The sequence below is a fragment of the Penicillium vulpinum genome, assembly GCF_028829585.1.
Source record: "Penicillium vulpinum strain IBT 29486 chromosome Unknown utg000001l_segment0_segment0, whole genome shotgun sequence".
Lineage (NCBI taxonomy): Eukaryota > Fungi > Ascomycota > Eurotiomycetes > Eurotiales > Aspergillaceae > Penicillium > Penicillium vulpinum.
The window spans coordinates 8,222,637-8,239,589 of NW_026643241.1; the positions used below are offsets into that span (position 1 = coordinate 8,222,637).

The 16,953-nt window shown below is 48.5% G+C and overlaps 8 protein-coding genes across 8 annotated transcripts; 5 read left to right on the top strand and 3 right to left on the bottom strand.

The window, feature by feature from the left end:
- Positions 1-228: 228 nt before the first annotated feature.
- On the top strand, positions 229-585 carry N7479_002945 (uncharacterized protein; the record flags this gene model as incomplete). Its single annotated transcript, XM_057250642.1, has 2 exons — positions 229-350; positions 384-585. The coding sequence occupies 2 exons, from the start codon at positions 229-231 to the stop codon at positions 583-585; spliced, it is 324 nt and encodes a 107-aa protein (XP_057115074.1).
- Positions 586-987: 402 nt separating this feature from the next.
- N7479_002946 (F-box/WD repeat-containing protein) lies at positions 988-3,145 on the top strand (the record flags this gene model as incomplete). Its single annotated transcript, XM_057250643.1, has 4 exons — positions 988-1,434; positions 1,492-2,135; positions 2,186-2,897; positions 2,948-3,145. The coding sequence occupies 4 exons, from the start codon at positions 988-990 to the stop codon at positions 3,143-3,145; spliced, it is 2,001 nt and encodes a 666-aa protein (XP_057115075.1).
- Positions 3,146-3,941: 796 nt separating this feature from the next.
- Positions 3,942-5,785, top strand: N7479_002947 (putative C6 transcription factor; the record flags this gene model as incomplete). The annotated part of the gene is made up of 3 exons (XM_057250644.1): positions 3,942-4,001; positions 4,127-4,870; positions 4,949-5,785. The coding sequence occupies 3 exons, from the start codon at positions 3,942-3,944 to the stop codon at positions 5,783-5,785; spliced, it is 1,641 nt and encodes a 546-aa protein (XP_057115076.1).
- Positions 5,786-6,470: 685 nt separating this feature from the next.
- On the bottom strand, positions 6,471-7,991 carry N7479_002948 (DUF3716 domain-containing protein; the record flags this gene model as incomplete). The annotated part of the gene is made up of 3 exons (XM_057250645.1): positions 6,471-7,171; positions 7,229-7,558; positions 7,628-7,991. 3 exons carry the CDS (start codon positions 7,989-7,991, stop codon positions 6,471-6,473), a joined length of 1,395 nt encoding a protein of 464 aa, XP_057115077.1.
- Positions 7,992-8,456: 465 nt separating this feature from the next.
- N7479_002949 (DUF3716 domain-containing protein) lies at positions 8,457-9,812 on the bottom strand (the record flags this gene model as incomplete). Its single annotated transcript, XM_057250646.1, has 3 exons — positions 8,457-9,001; positions 9,049-9,381; positions 9,452-9,812. The coding sequence occupies 3 exons, from the start codon at positions 9,810-9,812 to the stop codon at positions 8,457-8,459; spliced, it is 1,239 nt and encodes a 412-aa protein (XP_057115078.1).
- Positions 9,813-11,376: 1,564 nt separating this feature from the next.
- N7479_002950 (uncharacterized protein) lies at positions 11,377-12,993 on the top strand (the record flags this gene model as incomplete). The annotated part of the gene is made up of 2 exons (XM_057250647.1): positions 11,377-11,695; positions 11,756-12,993. 2 exons carry the CDS (start codon positions 11,377-11,379, stop codon positions 12,991-12,993), a joined length of 1,557 nt encoding a protein of 518 aa, XP_057115079.1.
- Positions 12,994-13,261: 268 nt separating this feature from the next.
- On the top strand, positions 13,262-14,369 carry N7479_002951 (acyclic terpene utilization AtuA family protein; the record flags this gene model as incomplete). The annotated part of the gene is made up of 2 exons (XM_057250648.1): positions 13,262-13,889; positions 13,945-14,369. The coding sequence occupies 2 exons, from the start codon at positions 13,262-13,264 to the stop codon at positions 14,367-14,369; spliced, it is 1,053 nt and encodes a 350-aa protein (XP_057115080.1).
- Positions 14,370-14,714: 345 nt separating this feature from the next.
- N7479_002952 (uncharacterized protein) lies at positions 14,715-16,858 on the bottom strand (the record flags this gene model as incomplete). Its single annotated transcript, XM_057250649.1, has 3 exons — positions 14,715-15,529; positions 15,625-15,788; positions 15,849-16,858. 3 exons carry the CDS (start codon positions 16,856-16,858, stop codon positions 14,715-14,717), a joined length of 1,989 nt encoding a protein of 662 aa, XP_057115081.1.
- Between the last annotated feature and the right edge of the window lie 95 nt (positions 16,859-16,953).

The following is a 16,953-nucleotide window of genomic DNA, read 5'->3' on the forward strand; positions in this document are numbered from 1 at the left end:
TTTGGAGATGGGTTGTTCTGGCTGAGATAAATTGAAATTAAGGGAGGATATGTTTTGAATAGATGTATAACTGCTTTTTTGGGTGTTATGTTGGTCATAATTGCATGGTATCTCACGATCACATCTACGTAGCGTCACTGTTGCCTTATTTAAAGCCCAACAGGTCCCCCTCTTCGATGTCAGGTTGACTTCCCCGGGGGGTTCATATTTTCAGAATGTTTGGGGGTGATGACAAGATTCGTCAGTCTCGTCAGTCTGAATCATCCCGTTGTTCATGAGTTCCATGGTCCAATTTCCGATAGCCGCATGCTAATCCAAGGCCTTGGGTCTATATCTCTCGTTGGTATCGTGTGAGTATCGTGAATATCAGGTTGCCTTTCTAGTTCACGATATTTAGCCCTCAAGATCAATGACTTGGTTTTGGCTAAAACCTTCGGGTTCACATTCTCGACGCCTCCCCGTTGCCTCTTTTGCCATGAACCCCCAAAAGGAAACCTCAGGCAAATCAGAAGGCAAAAAAAAAAAGATGCAGAGAAAAGAAACAATCTGTGCCGGATGCATAAGATCCATATAATTCTCATCTGATTAGTCCCCCGGAGACGCTTTGCTTTGTCAGAATCACGACACCTCCGCTTGAAATGTCCCTTTTCCTCATCGCCTATTTTTTCATTGGAAGTTGATCTCAAACTTTGATTGAATGAAAAGAAAAGTGAAAAAAGGGGATCTTTTGAGCAAAAAAAAAAAAAAGAAAAACGGGCTGCTTCGACACCTTCGGAGGATTATATTGGTCTCACCTTCCTCCTTCCCTCGGCCGGTTCTCCAGTCTCCTCGTACCCCCGAACCTCATACTCGCCGATTCCCGACTCGCTTATAACTCTATGCCGGCCGTGAACGCTAGGAGGCTTGGTGCATTATATCAATAAATACAAATCGGAAAAGTGGGAGGATTATACTCGACTGTGGCGGGCTTCCCCCTGTTCTGTCGCCATGGACTCCCATCGGGCATCATTCAGCGACATGGGAGATGGGTCGAATGCGCACACATCGGACCAGTTGGATCACAATCAAACGTCCCACGACCCAGTCACTACTTTCGCTAGTACACCATCCAGATCACTCAGCACCAAGAAAACTGTCACTCCTTTACCCGCCAACCTACTTCCTTCAGCGCCCGCATCTCCCCCGACACCCGCGCCCAGCCCTACCCCCCATCAACGACCACCAACTTGGCACTCGACCGATGATGAAGAGTCCAGCGTTCTGCTAAACCTCCGCCTGCACTTCAGTACTCTATCCAACGCCCGAAAACAAAAACTCTTGGAGGGTCTTCTGGACGTATGCGACAGCCAGCAACTAAGCTTTGTGTCAAGTTATGTCGGTCCTCGATTGAGAAAGGACCCATTCCAGGTTTTCCCTAATGAGCTATGTTTAAGAGTGAGCCCGTTTAGTCGAATCTCTTTACTATTCAGTACTAATGTTGAGTCTACCTAGGTTCTCTCCTTCATCGACGACCCAAAGACTCTCGCCCGAGCTTCACAAGTATCACGGCGCTGGCGAGAACTACTAAGTGATGATATCACTTGGAAAAACTTATGCGAGAAACATGCATACTCGGTGCGGCGGGTGCTGGAAGATGAAGGGGACCTCGTCGACCCTTTCACCGCCCACCCTGTAGACTCGGCTTCAGGCGCACGCACCTTCAGCGGCGGCCTGCAGCGGCGCTTGACCGCCTCAAATGGACAGGCAACGGAGAGCGCACCGGACCTTCCCCGCACGCTTTCGGGAGAATGGTTGCCTCCGACAAGCTTCTCCCGAAGACGTCGGACCCGTCCTGTCTCCTACCGTTCACAGTTCAAGCAGAAATATATGGTTGAGTCGGCGTGGAATAAAGGTGGTCGCTGTACCCAGCGCCATATCACTCCCGACCAAGGCGTGGTGACAAGCCTTCACCTCACTCCAAAGTATATTGTCGTTGCGTTAGATAATGCGAAGATCCATGTATATGATACCAACGGTGACAACCAGAAGACACTTCAAGGTCATGTGATGGGAGTATGGGCGATGGTCCCGTGGGACGACATTCTGGTCAGCGGAGGCTGCGATCGCGAAGTTCGAGTATGGAACATGGCTACTGGGTAGGATAGAACCCCCACGACTTGCACAAGCAAGAACTAACGCATGATAGGGTGGGAATTCATCTCCTTCGGGGTCACACATCAACCGTCCGTTGTCTGAAAATGTCGGATCGGAACACAGCTATCTCAGGATCCAGAGACACCACCCTTCGGATATGGGATCTCGCTACAGGGACATGCCGCAACGTCCTCGTCGGACACCAAGCCAGCGTGCGATGCCTGGCCATCCATGGTGATCTAGTCGTGTCGGGCAGCTATGATACGACTGCGCGTATATGGAGCATCTCGCAAGGACGCTGTCTTCGCACTCTTTCAGGACATTTTAGTCAGATCTACGCTATTGCCTTTGATGGCCGACGGATCGCGACGGGAAGTCTGGATACTAGCGTGCGGATCTGGGACCCGCACTCTGGGCAGTGCCACGCCATTTTGCAAGGGCACACGTCTTTGGTTGGTCAGCTACAGATGCGGGACGACACGCTAGTGACGGGTGGCTCAGATGGATCTGTCCGTGTTTGGTCATTGACCAAGATGGCACCGATTCACCGTCTTGCGGCCCACGATAACAGTGTCACCAGCCTTCAGTTTGATAAGACCCGCATTGTCAGTGGTGGCAGCGATGGCCGGGTCAAGGTTTGGAACTTACAGACTGGTCAGTTATTGCGGGAGCTCTCTACTCCGGCCGAGGCAGTTTGGAGGGTTGCTTTTGAGGATGAAAAGGCAGTAATTATGGCAAGCCGATCTGGCCGCACGGTTATGGAGGTACGTGGTGATGTTCCGCTCTATGACATGTTTTCTAATATATATCGCAGGTCTGGTCTTTCTCTCCGCCACCAGAAGACTCCGATGATACAGCCATTGAGAGTGCTGTAAGCACTCCAGGTTTAAGCTCTGTTGATGACCGCGACCTGGACGCTCCACGACGTCGAACCCTCTGCTCCGACCCCTCACCATCGATCCCGTTAGGCACTGATAGCGATGCACCTATGCCAGACGCGCCCTCCTCCTAATCTCTTAGCATTTACTGGTCTGATCCAGTCTGTCTTGATATCCTGCCATCTAACGATAACGCATATCCATTTATTTTGTTATATTTATCTCCCCGTCTTTTTGAGCGCGGTCTGTTTTTGTCAACAGTGGGTGCTTTGCCTTCAGAATGAGCTGCCGGCGTTCCTCCATAGGTATTTTTAGAGCACCATGCGGTTGCATATTTGGTGTTGCAAATCTGTTTGGTTACTGTGTCTTGGTTCATTGTCCAGACTGGTCAAGTTACCATACTGGAGTTGTGAGATCTTTTTTTACCTTGTTTTTATTTCACACCAGCCATTTCGGAGTGCTTTGTGGTTGAGTACATGATACCTTTCTGGAAACAATTGGAATGTGATTTATATACCATCTAGCCCGATGAATTCTATATCATTTACATTTCCAAATGTCCTATCCAGGCCTGCCCAGGTGGCCAAGGTTGAGAATGACTAAGCAGACTACTCCGGGGTGCCGAGGGTTTGGAAATGTCCTGGACGAAACTCAATGTCCCTTAGACCTTAACGCGAGCATTGGTCGCCGAAATAGACGAGAAACTTGCTCTAGAAAAGCTATTCGCACATCCTTTAAGATGTGCATGTGCTTCACTCCGACTAGGCAGCCGAGTTGATCTAGATACAACCGATGACAAACGGCCGTCCTTGACCTTTGTGGAACCCAGATCGAGCCCGGCCTCTCTGTAACTTGCAGCCCCCCTTGTGGTTTCTGTCAAAGTACTCGCAAGTTTCAGAGGTTCCTCAGACGATAGCCCGCGGGTGAACAATGGTCTATGGGGGTAAACCAAGTACCGGATGTTACCTTTGTCGCAAGCGGAAGATAAAGGTATGGCCAGAGCTTCAATATTGTGTTTCTTCAATTTACCCCACCAATGAGCTGTATTCTGTCTATACTGTATAGTTTTATTTGCATGAAATGAAAGGCTGAGTGCTAAATATCCTCCCTCCCAGTGCGATGAAGCCCACCCGGAGTGTCGGAACTGCATTATATATGGCCGACCATGTCCAGGGTACCGGCCGGATGCTGTCTTCCGCAACGAGACCAGGAAAGTCGAGCGACTGGTGAAGAGCAGTGCCAGCGTAAATGCCCACAGTAATACCGACGGTTATGACAGCCCCTCAACCTCCGACTCATATATATCAGCCGTCTCGAACCGCCGACGCGCAAGCTCCCATGGGAAAAGCCATGACAAGGCTGCACTGACGCTATACTCGCCCGCTGACTCCAGCTGGGAACAAAGAGCACTGTGCTACTTCTTCGACCAGTACACCATCAAAGGCGATTCCGAGGACGGCGGGCATCTCGACTATCTGCCCCCGCTGTACGCACGCGAGCTTCGTCGTCAGAGCGACGAATCGCCGTCTTCCTGTTTGCTGTGGGCATTCGATGCCACGGCATTGATGACTTTTGCTAATGCTAAGAATGCCCCGCCTCTCTTGAACAAGGCGCGACAGGGCTATGGGCGGGCTTTGCGGGGATTGCAGGAGGCGCTGGCATCACCAGCTAATGCGATTAAGGATGAGACGTTTGCTTCGGTTGTTTTGCTTTCGCTATATGAAGATATCTCGGGTGAGCGGAATGGGTTGTTTAGCTCACATACAGCTGGGTTCGAGTTTTTGACGAAGCTCCGTGGAGACGCGCAGATTTATCATCAGCGCGGTCGGGATATGCTTCATTTCGCCTATGCTCACACGGTAGGCTTGACGCAAGGTTCCAACATCGGGACTTGTCATATACCACTAAATATCGGTCTAAGACTGACCCTTGTATAGTATGTCGAAATCCTCGCACTGGGAGACAGGCCCCGCTTCGACATTGAATGGGTCTTCAGCATGCTGGACATCAACAAGCCAACCGAGCGGCTCATGCTCACTGCATCAAAGCTCTGCCAGTTATTCCAATCCATAAGATCCTCACCAAAACCCCCGGATCAAGCAACCGTTGAATCATGGATCACAGCCGGCCGCGAGTGCGACATCGAATTCTCCCAGTGGACACAGACCCTCCCAGACCGCTGGCTCCCACTAGTCGTATACTCAGCACAGGGCGAGTCCCTCCTAACCTACAACCGCATCCCCAACGTTGTGGTTTGGAACTACTATCGCGCAGTACGCGTGATGGTACAGCAGCTTCTTCTCGGCCTAAACAGCATACTTATTTCCATCAAAGCGGCCAAGCACTTCCCCGATTCCCAGGATACCAGCACCTCTGAGCCTGAGTCCAGACCCGTTCTTCATGAGCTAGCTTTGAGAGCTGTCATCCGCGAAATGACCACAGATGTCTGCCGCAGCCTCCCCTTCGCGCTAGCTGATGTCGACTCCCTCGGCCGTCCGAATAAATCAGATAGCGCCTGGCAAATGCGCGCCGGTCAGGGTTACGGCTTGCTCTGGCCCCTCTGGTATATCCTCGCTTCCGGTATGCCGAATCCGGCGCAGGTGGAACTGATTCGCTCTGTGCTGTCGCGTGTCGGGTCTACGCTAGGTATTAAGTTGGCGTGGATTCTTGCTCGTGAGGCGGAGCGTATTCGCGGAGAGCAGAATGATATGCAAAGCGAAACTCTTGGTCGAGACTTACCACGTGGCGCATGCAACCCCGGTACCCAAACATGATGCATGGGTTTTTAGGGTGCCCGTTGCGAGTCATCTCAGGGCTACGCCATGAAAGGTCGACATATCATTCTCACTTGGCATCGGTAGTTGCTCACTGGGCTACTGGGAGGGCTTGTAATGGGAGAGAAAAAAAAGGCTATACTAAACGAAAGGATAATGGCGGCAGGCGCACGCATATCGTTTACAGTACGGCTGAGTAGACATCGCGCTTTCTCTTTTTTTTCTTGGGCTGCCCGTTTCTATTTGCACATCATCTGTTATCTGGTTCTTCCGCTTGGTCAATAGACCAGCTTGGTCTTCTACAAGCCCATCTTCCAAAAACGCAAACCGTGCAAATGTACTATCAATCGAAGTTTGCAAAAGCTGCTTCTCCTTCTAATTCGACCCAGTAAACAACTGCAAGATCCAGCCCCAGTCCTCGTTCATCTTCTTTGTCAGGTCAAAGTTCCATGCACTCTTGATACATAAGCCGCGAATATTGTATACACTACTCCCGTTGGGCTGATAGATTGGATAAACAAGACCACCGAACCTTGGATGTCAGCTCCTAGGCTGTGCTGACCTCACGGCAGGTATTACCAGATGGTTACAGCAAAGGGTTCATCATTAATGTGTAGTCGGTCTGAATGCAGCGAGATTATACAAGGAAAAGTTATTTTGCACATTTTAAACAACCTGGGTGCGTTTACACCACGGCAAACACGTTCTCCTCTTCCGACCCTGGCAAGAACCCTTTCTTAAGCAGTGCTTCCTTCATACGACTGTGATCCTCTTTGACGCGCGCCATGATATCTGCAATATCATTAAAAGTATCAATGGCATATGCCTTGTCCTTCATACGGTACACCTCGGGGTCTTCGAGGGGCGAACTGTACCAGGTCGCGTTGAATGAGAGTCCTCCGTTCTTAAGCTTCGGAGGTGTGGCGCCCTTATTAGCACACTTACTGGCCGTTGAGGGACCAACCTCTGACTTGCAGCGCTTGAGTACATTCTTAGTGACGCACCCACTGGCCTTCGTGGGACAAATTTCTGACTTGCGACGCTTAGCGGGTTTCTCTTCGTATGAGTATTTTGGAGCAGTCCCCTTTGAGACAGTGTTTCTGCTCACGCGTGCAGTTCTTTTGGCACGTTGAATTGTTGGGGAATGTGGTTCATGCCGGGAGGCTACATGCTCGTGTGTTTCAAGGTCGGACGCTTGATCAATTTGTTCGGGAGTCAGCTGGGCCACAGCCGTAGAACGCTTCCGACTAGTAGTCGACTTCGCGGACTGATGAGCGGTAGCTGTATCCTTTTTGCCATAGTATTTCTGAAGCAATGGACTTGAGGGCTGACGTTCAGTCACGGCTGCGACAACCCACGAGGGCACGTTCGGAGATATATCAGGACCTGTCCATAAGTCAGTCTTATCGTAATTCTTGTCTCGACCGCTGGAGGATAACGTACGAAAAGAACATTTGTGACCTCCGCTCACAAAGATGCAATTGGCACATGCCCACGTCCATTGAGCCTCGTTGTCAACGAAAACGATCCGACAATGCTTGAATGTACCTCTTTCTTGAGTGCAGTTGGTGCAGGCCTGATCCGCCGGAGCTTCAACACCACATAACTGGCCCTGTGCTGCACGCCTACTCACCGCGGATCTCGTTGGCCGGCGTTGTTTTCTCCAATCCAGTTCGGTCCGCTCGGGGTGTAAATCACGGAGTCTCATGTCAAACGAGGTTAGAAAGTTGCGCAAGAGGGGCAACCCCGTAGTGTCCAGACCAGAGATGGAAGCTTTGTATCAATTCTATTAGCAAATTCATGTGCTTGCAGAGAAGAATGAATACAAAATATCACACTTACTATCCTCGACCTGCGCTTCGATGGCAGCCTCGAGTTCGGCGGCCGTACGGAATCGAACCGACGGGCCAGGATCTTCCTCGACGGAAGGCTTCATACGATTCGTATCCTCAACACTGATCTTATCTTCTCCGTCGTTTCGGTATGGAATATCACCCGCATCCTCGTCACTTATATCAGAGTCGGGCTGTAGGAAAGCGGGATAGTTAGGACTAGAAGACCGGTCGTCTAGTCCATACTGTCTCAGAGTACTGTCGGGGCTCTTTAAGATTGCTTCGGCAAGACCATGCACAAGCATGGTTTCCTCAGAAGAAGCAGATGACTCAGTCGGATCACGTTTTGGAATAGAGTGAGCTGAGAAACGCATAGCTAAGGTGTAGAATACGAGACTTCAGAAGCGTGTTGAGAGGCTCATGTGACAAGTTCATTGGGGTCCTTTCATGGGAGCAAACTAACTCTTTTTGGCGTACGTGTAGCGCGACCCGCATACATAGCCGCTTGTACGCTACTAGTACGCTACTAGTACGGAGTAGTCTCGGTCAGGACTACTGTTGTTTAATAAAATGTTATATACTATTCCGTACATCTATAGTTACTTGTTATGCTCGTCTTTTATTTAACCTACCTTGAGAGGGAAGCCCCTAAGAGATAAACATAAAAATTTGCCCTGACAACTTCCATTGCAGTTACTATATTTATTTTGTGAGCACAGGTATCTACAGTGCGTAAATTATAGTCGTACTTGACATTTAAGAGGTCAGTATTCTAGGTCATATATGTCCTATGTCCAAAGCTAACAGTGTAAAGAACTAACAGTGTAAAGTGGGTGCATTCAACCCATAGCAAATACATTCTCCTCCGACTCGTCATCCGACTCAAGCAAGAACCCTTTCTTAACCAGTGCTGCTTTCATACGACCGTGATCCTCCGTGGTGCGCGCGATGATGCCTGCAAGATCGTTGTAGGCGTCGATGACATAGGCTTTATGTTTCATACGGTACACTTCAGGATCTTCAAGAGGCGAATTGTACCAGGTATTGTTAAATGGGAGCCCTCCGTTCTTGAGTTTGGGAGGTGCGTCCTTAGTGGCGCTCCTACTAGGCTTTGCGAGAGCAACTTCTGACTTGCGGCGCTTAACGTGCTGCTCTTTGTTTGCAGTATTCGGGGCAACGGGAGTCCCGTTTGAGATGGAGTGTCTATGCCCGTGAAAAGTGTCTCTGATGCGTCGATTTATCGACGATTGCAGGTCTAATTCGGCTGCAGCCGCAGGACGCTTTTGACCGGTGGACTTCGTGGGTATGAACCCTTCATTTATCAAGGGCTGATTTTTAGGCACGGGGGCAACGGCCCATGGCACATTCAGTAAGGCCTGAAGACCTGTTCATATGTTAGTTTCTTGTTGCTGAGTTTTGAAGAAGACATACGAAAAGAACAATTCTGGATTCCGACCCCAAAGCTGCAGTTTGCACACGCCCCACTCCATTCGGCACGGTCTCGTACGAAAACAATCCGACAGTGCTCGAAAGGACCCTTGCTATTAGTGCAGGCAGTACATCTCTGATCTGCTGGGGCCTCGACGCCACACAACTGCCCATGTGCAGCACGCAAGGTGCGAAGGCACAGCAATGACCTCCGAACGCCATTTTTCCAATCTAATTCGGTCCGCTCGGGACGCAAAAGGCGGAATTCCTTGTCTTTACTTGACGTGAAATGAGACAGAAGAGGCAGCCCGGTATTATCTAGGCCCGGGATAGCAGCTTTATAACAGTCATATTAACAAGAGAATTATACAGGGAAAAAAAAGAATTGTATAGGTATAGCACTCACGATCCTCGATCTGCGACATCATGACAGCTCTAAACTCATTGGCATTCCGGAGCCGAACTGACGGGCCAGGGTCTTTCTTCTGGATAGAAGGCTTTGTATGCTCCATAACACCGACGCCAGTCCCATCATCTTCGTCGTTCTGGTACTGATAACCAATCACACTATCGTCGCTGGTATCAAAGTCGGAGCATTGGGATAAATCAGAATAGTTAGAACTGGAAGACTGGTCACATAGCGCGAGTTGAGAACTGTCGGAATCTTTTAGTACTGTTTCGGCAAGTCCTCGCACGAATGTTTCTTCATTAGTAGCAAACCGCTCTGTCTGATCACTGCCAGCAATTGAGCGAGTGGAGTGACTCATAGCTAGGGATTAGACTCGTAGAATTAGATTCTAGAAGCGTGTCGGGATACTCGATTGCTTTTACAGGGTTCTTTCATAGACTCCTTTTATAAGAGCAGACTAGGTCTTCTTTTTAGCGTCGCACGTGTCACACGACCTGTCGCGTTGTATACCCCTGTAAGGAGTACATGTTGTACGCTATTCTTAGTCGGATACATACTTGACCTCATAGTACATACTAATAATGTTGTTTCTGGCCTTGTGTTTATAACTACAAAGTACGTATAATTCCTTGATGTTATAAAATTATAATTTTAGTATCTAGCCATCTTCTAGTTGGCAATATTGGATGAAGATACATGTACATAGTTATTCCAATGCCTTTTCTGTGATGTGTCATTTTAAGGGGAATTTCCTTTGTCTAATAAAATGTGATACATCGTCTATCCTCTATACAATTATATTACCGTGTCAATACATCAATTGGATTTATGCCGGTTATGTTCTTCTTTTAACATTCTACGTACGGAGTACAGTGGCTCATATTGAAATGAGGCAAGTCCCTTGCAGATAACTATCACTACTCTAACTGACAACCTTGGAACTTTCAACGCATCAATCCTCTAAGCAAATTCATGTGCTCGCGGAGAATGAATAAAATACCCACTATATTTGGCCTGCAAGTTCATCGCAAACTAATATACCAACTGAATACGGAGTAACCGAGATGCATTTGGGTTTTTTCCTCACGTGTCTATATAGGACCTCCTTCCTAATTGGGATACACATCTACACAGTTCAATTGCTCGAGCTTTCTTTTATTTTATGAATCCGACTGCCTGTATTATATATGGTAAGTCCCTGTAATTATTCATAGTATGTAGGCTTGCGTGCACAATATGCCATGGACAATTACAGTCCAACTATAAATCCATACCAAAAATTTAAGCTCTCTCATCCCAACCAAAATACAAGCACCCATCATCCCAGCCTCCAACAACTAAAGTCCATCAACAGCCTCCTGAAACACAATGATGCCAATATACTTGTGAGTATAAATGGTGTAATCGAATGCCTGGGAGTGTTGTACGCTTGGCACGATTACTTCAACGGATTTTTCCAACCTTGGAAGGTTATAGGCGATTAACATCATAAGATTCAATACGGCAGATTAACTAGCTAAAAAAATTAGCTAGGTACCGGGTAAACCGCATATATTTTCTCTGTTCAATCTATACTCCGTAGAGGTAAGTATATTTACTGTTTCTTCAGGCTAAAGTAGAACGCGGGGTTCAAGGAACCGTGCGTGGAAAATAGAAGCATGTAGATAGAGAATAATTATCAAAGATCCCTTTTATCCCTGATCGGCCGTCGGATCGAATACCCGGATTATTCTCCTCAAATTGTAGACGACATTTCCTCAGATGAATGTTCCGAAAAGATCATCTATAGTGTTCACCTCTTGTAGGTGATGAGGGGAAGCGGGGGTGAGCTCAGACTCGTGTATATATTTGCCTTGATTTCATATGGAAATGTAAGGCAATTTCGAAAAGGATACAGCCAAATATTCTGCATTGATTACAATATGAGTTTCGCTCGCATTTGCCTCGTTTCTGTGATGGCATTTTTTGCGGTCCATGCGATATTTGTTTCACGACAAGATGCCTGTGACGGCCTCTTCAGCATGGACCTTGACCCGGGTTATAGTCTGTCCGATGCAACAGTCTTTTCATCTGGAAGCTTGAACTCTTCGGGTATCATCAACGAGTTGACCCTCTGCCGAGTTCAAGGAACCATCACATATGACATAGAAGATACCCCCGTCCTCAACAGCCCCAACACTCTAACCTGGGAGTTATACCTGCCAATAACCTCTGAATACAATGGCCGATTTATTGTAGTTGGTAAGGAGTTCCCCCATATCCAAAGAATAAATCGATCAACTAATATCTATGGACCGATAGGGAACGGTGGATATGCCGGTTACATCGACGAGGCATCGATAATGACCCAACTCAATCTCGGATACGCAGTAGCCGGGTGTGACAGTGGTCATTCCCTCACTGCTAGCGGAAATAGCACGTACGCCCCGTTCTTGGCCAACAAGGGAGAAGTAAAAGCCTGGATCCATAACTCCATCGCAATGACTACGGAAATCACCCGAGCCTTGACAACTGCATATTACACCAAAAGCCCTGAATTTAGCTACTACCTCGGATGCTCGACTGGCGGTGCACAAGGGTACGCACTGGCCCAGTTTTACCCGGAATTATTTGATGGGATCTACGCTGGAAGCCCTGGAAATTGGTATACCCACCTGATTCTCAGTTTCCTCTGGAACGAACTAAAATCACAAGGGAGCGGATACATGAATCAGGATGTCTTGGACTTTATCACCCATCGTGTACTTTCCGTGTGTGATTCTCTTGATGGGGTCATCGATGGGCTAATTGAGAACCCTTTGCACTGTGATTTCGACATCACTCAACTTGAATGTGCATCCGACCATAACCCAACAACTGCTAGCGGGGCAGTGGTATGCCTCACTTCTGAACAAGTCCAAGCAGCCAAAGCGATGTATTCTGGACCTAAGAACACTGTTACCGGTGAAGAGATCTATCCAGGGCTCAACTTGGGCTCGGAAAGTAGCTGGCACGACCTGGAAACCACTTTGTCTAAGATGTATTCCGTGCTCATACTGAAGGAGCTCGTCTTTGATGATATGACCTACAATATTTCAAGCTTCGACTGGGGCTCAGATGTCTCCAAAGTCGACAGGACCGCATCACCTTTAATCGATACAATCTCCCCAGATCTCTCCAGCTTCCGGAACCAAGGGGGCAAGTTGATTACCACGCAGGGCTGGTCAGACAATATTAACGCGGCTCTTTGGCCCATCCAACATCTTAAACGGATTCAGGCTGCCATGAGTGGAGTTGATGTCACCGATTTCGTGGAGGTATTCATGGTACCCGGAGGCGGACATTGCGGCGCGAATCCTGCCTATCCCCATGTGCCGGGAATGTATCAAGTTCTGGATGTGCTGGTCCCGTGGGTTGAGCAAGGGATTCGTCCGGATCAGATGTTGAGCACGACTCCTCCAGATGGGACTCTTACTACACGTAAACTTTGCCCATGGCCGGAAAATGCGCGATACGTGCAGGGGGATGTCGATGATTGGACGTCTTACCGGTGTGCCTAGCTGTGCAGCCCGAAGTATTTTGATTAAACTGGAATAAATATAAATCTTAACCAGTTACAATTCGTTCTTTCTCCGCTGAGTAGATTCAGATGAGTGTCGGGCCAAGACCTCCGAAACCCACACCATCGGGACTGGGCCCGAAGATCTTCTGCCCCAAGCCCGATGACGCTTCATGTTTAAAGAAATGAAAATATCTTCAGACCTCTTCTGGCTTGGTATGGGTGTCTTCCCTTTGTCACTTCCAACATTCCAATCGAAAAAAGAGAAAATGCTCCCCAAACGCGATATTCGCATCGGAAATGTCTCCGGCGCAACGGGCGACAGCCCGCACGCCATGCGACGGATAGCAGAAGATGGCAACGTCGACGTAATTGTTGGCGACTGGCTTTCAGAGATGAACATTGCTTGGAACGCCATAGCCAAAGATCAAGATCCATCGCTGGGCTATGAACCAGGCTTTTTGACGCAGCTATCTGAATCCATTGACAAAATCGTGGAGAAAGGAATCAGGGTCATCACCAATGCGGGAGCTTTAAATACACCCGCACTGGCTTCTCAGGTACAGGACATGTGCCATGTACGAGGACACAAGGATGTAGTGATTGCTATGGTTCTGGGAGATGATATCTCCCAGGCCGTAACCGATCCTGCCAAGTGCGAGAACCTCCTGCATCTTGATCATCCAGAGTGGGCACTCAAAGACTGGCAGTTGGAGCCGTACTGTGGGGTGGCCTATATTGGAGCTTGGGGTATCGTTGAAGGAATCAAAGCAGGAGCAGATATCATTATTTGTGGGCGAGTCACCGATGCCGCGCCAGTGATTGGGGCTGCCGCCTGGTGGTATAATTGGGCCCGAGATGATTGGGATAGACTTGCAGGTGCTCTAGTTGCAGATCGTGAGTTATTCTTGAAGATATCGATGATAGCGAAATTGGCTGACCTGAGTAATAGATTTGATCGAGTGTGGGCCCTATGTGACGGGTGCCAACTTCTCTGGATTCAAATCCATTCTCCCTGAGCTGGTGGACCTTGCGTTTCCTATTGCAAGAATTACCAAAGAAGGAACTTGCACCATCACAAAGCCTGAGACACATGCCGGGGCCGTGACAAAACACAACACCATCTCTCAACTCCTGTACGAACTCCAGGGAGAACAGTACCTGAACCCGGATCGACTTCCGGACCATGGATCCAAAGCCCTTCATGGAGATATTCCCAGTCGTCATATCGATGGCCTCCCTCGACCAGCAAACTCATGTTTCAGGAAGCGGAAGCACCGTTCCAAGTCCGATTTTCATTGCTCCTCCTATAATAACTGCCAAGTACCCCGATACCCGAAGTTCCTACGAGACTGCAAACCCAGTCAATCTAGCTAGCTTTGGACCTACACAACTAGCTCCCTTGGGCTGCATTGTGCACGCCAGATCCGGAGACAAGGCAGACAACTCCAATATGGGATTTTTCGTCAGAAACTCGGATGAATATCCCTGACTGCAGTCGTTCTTGACAGTCCCCCAGATCAAGATTCTCTTCGGGGACGACTGGACAAATAGGGAGAGCCATGCTGAAAGAAGGGTGGAAAGGTGTGAGTTTCCCAATATTTTCGCCGTCCATTTCCGGGTACTTGACTTCTTGGACGGGGGTATTGCGAGCTCTAGTAGGATTGACGGCTTAGGCAATGTGTGTTTTATCATTTTCTAAATTTGTCTCACGTCTCGGTTTCAGATAGCTGGCACACCACCAATCTGTCCTAGCCAATCTTGTGAGAGTTGGCCAATGTGGTCTTCCCCGAACGCAGACTCATGGAAATGTTGCAAATCGTCAAAGCAATCTCGAAAAACGTCGTCAACCGCAAGCAGAGACGATGGCATTTGATCCTGGAAAGGCCAACTCCCGGATGGTAGCGTATTCATTGTATAATTTGAGGCAGTAATATTTGGAGCGACACTATTGCACAAAGAAGGGGGGAGGGGAGGAGGAGCCGACTGCGGCAAACTACCAACTCGAGATGATGTGTGGTATTCAACCGTGTCCGTTAATACAGCGTCACTCAGCCGGTCGAAAACTCGATGGCAATGACGAGCGATATTTCCACGTTCTGACACTGCCACCAAGGCATTGGAGCAAGAGCGACAGATGTTGACAATCTCCAAAATTGACGGATCAGAGCTTAGCATTGATAATCCTTGGCCATCACGCTGGGTTTTTTTGGTGCGGAAATGCTGCCCAGCAGCATAGACAAAGGAAAGACCAGCCATAAAAACGCTGTGCAACGTAATCCAGGTGTAGTTGATGCGTTGTAATCCATGAAGGTGTGCGTAGAAACCGATTGCCCTTTTTGCAGAATCATAGATTATTGGCACTGCCACGCTTGCTCTGGATGAGTTCAATGGGAGCGCCGGAGAAGGCCGGTACAACATGAGCATAGCATTGTGATATATTATCTCATACCACTCAACGGTCAAAAAGCTGGAGACCTTAGCCCCGTTTGACGCACGACTTTCAAGATTTAATGTGCTCGTCTTGGTATGCCACTCTTCCAGGTCATTAGAAAGCTCTCCGCTTGCGCAGTCAAGGCGGATTGTTCATTATTGGTGTATCGGCTTCGGTGCAGAGTTGACATTATCCTACCACAAAGAATACGGTACCGAATTATATGAGCAAAGACCGTTTCTCGGTACTGCTCTTCCATTGGATTTGTCTCATGCTCTTCTGGGGTGTCGTAAGTAGGAAGCGCAAGGTCCACATCTTCTAGGTGTATTGCAAATGGTCGACCTAGCGTAATACTAACTACGCTGCTCGCAGGGAAGAAAGATTAGAGTCGCATCTTCATTGCACGATCACAGTAAACTCACCGATCCATTGCTACTACGCACCAAAGCCACCGCCGATGAATTGGAGAAGTGAAAGGTGATGTATTGGCATTTCCTCGATAATTATAGGCCTCTTCCCGGTGGAGGCCCATTTCAAAACACATTCGTGCCGCCATCCCAACCATATGCCATAGACTTGTAGATGTTCTTTGCGAGGAATTTGTCAATTGATATTGACAGAGCAGTAGAATCGCCTGTAGCGCTTCAAGGCCTCCCAAAGCTAGTATATCGTTTAATCTGGACATGGCTTGTGTGTGGTAAGTTTCTGCCTCAGGCAATGATTGCCAATGAAGCTTTTGAACATTTGAAGCTGAAATAGCCAGAATCATATAGAAGGAGAATGTCTCATACGGTTTTCGATCAAAAGTAGACGGCTCCACGTAGGTTTTCTTCAGGTTAGCCATTGCGGATTGCTGGCAGAGAATTGGAAAGCACAAATGATCATGCTCAAAGTATGCATGGTGAAGATCGCGTGCTACACTCTCTGGCAGAGATGGTGGTCCCTCTCTGATTGATGTCAAAACTTGTGCAGCTCTGGCTGATGCTAACGTGGGCCCGGATCCCTGAGCACTCAGCTGTGTGTTAGAGGAGGCATCAGCTTCAATGGCAGATTTGATCAAATCTGCAAAAAGAACACCGCTCGTAGACCCAAGAAACTGCCGCTCACCCCCTGCATTCAGAGACAGAAACGAAACTTCATCGGAAACCTCGTTTCGGCTTTCTTCTGTTGGAGGACTCTTAGTCGTGGAGGGGGTATTCTCATTGTTTGAAGTTGAATTGAAAGCAGCTAATCTTGCCGTCAATGCCCGGTTTGTTGCTTCTGTTTGACGCAGTCTTCGCTCAAGCCTTTCAATTACATCTCGTCGGATCGCAGGCTTTTTCGTTCTGTCTGTGTATACACAGGCCACACCTGCTTTATCGCATACCCCACAGGATGGCTGTACTTTGTCACATCCGGATTTCCGCCTTCGGCATCGATCGCAAGCCTGCATATTCGCTAGTGTCTTTTTTTTCTGTTGGGATGTGAAAGATGGGGTTCATCGCGGAGACGAAGACCCGACGGGAATATATCCGACTGCCCCCAACA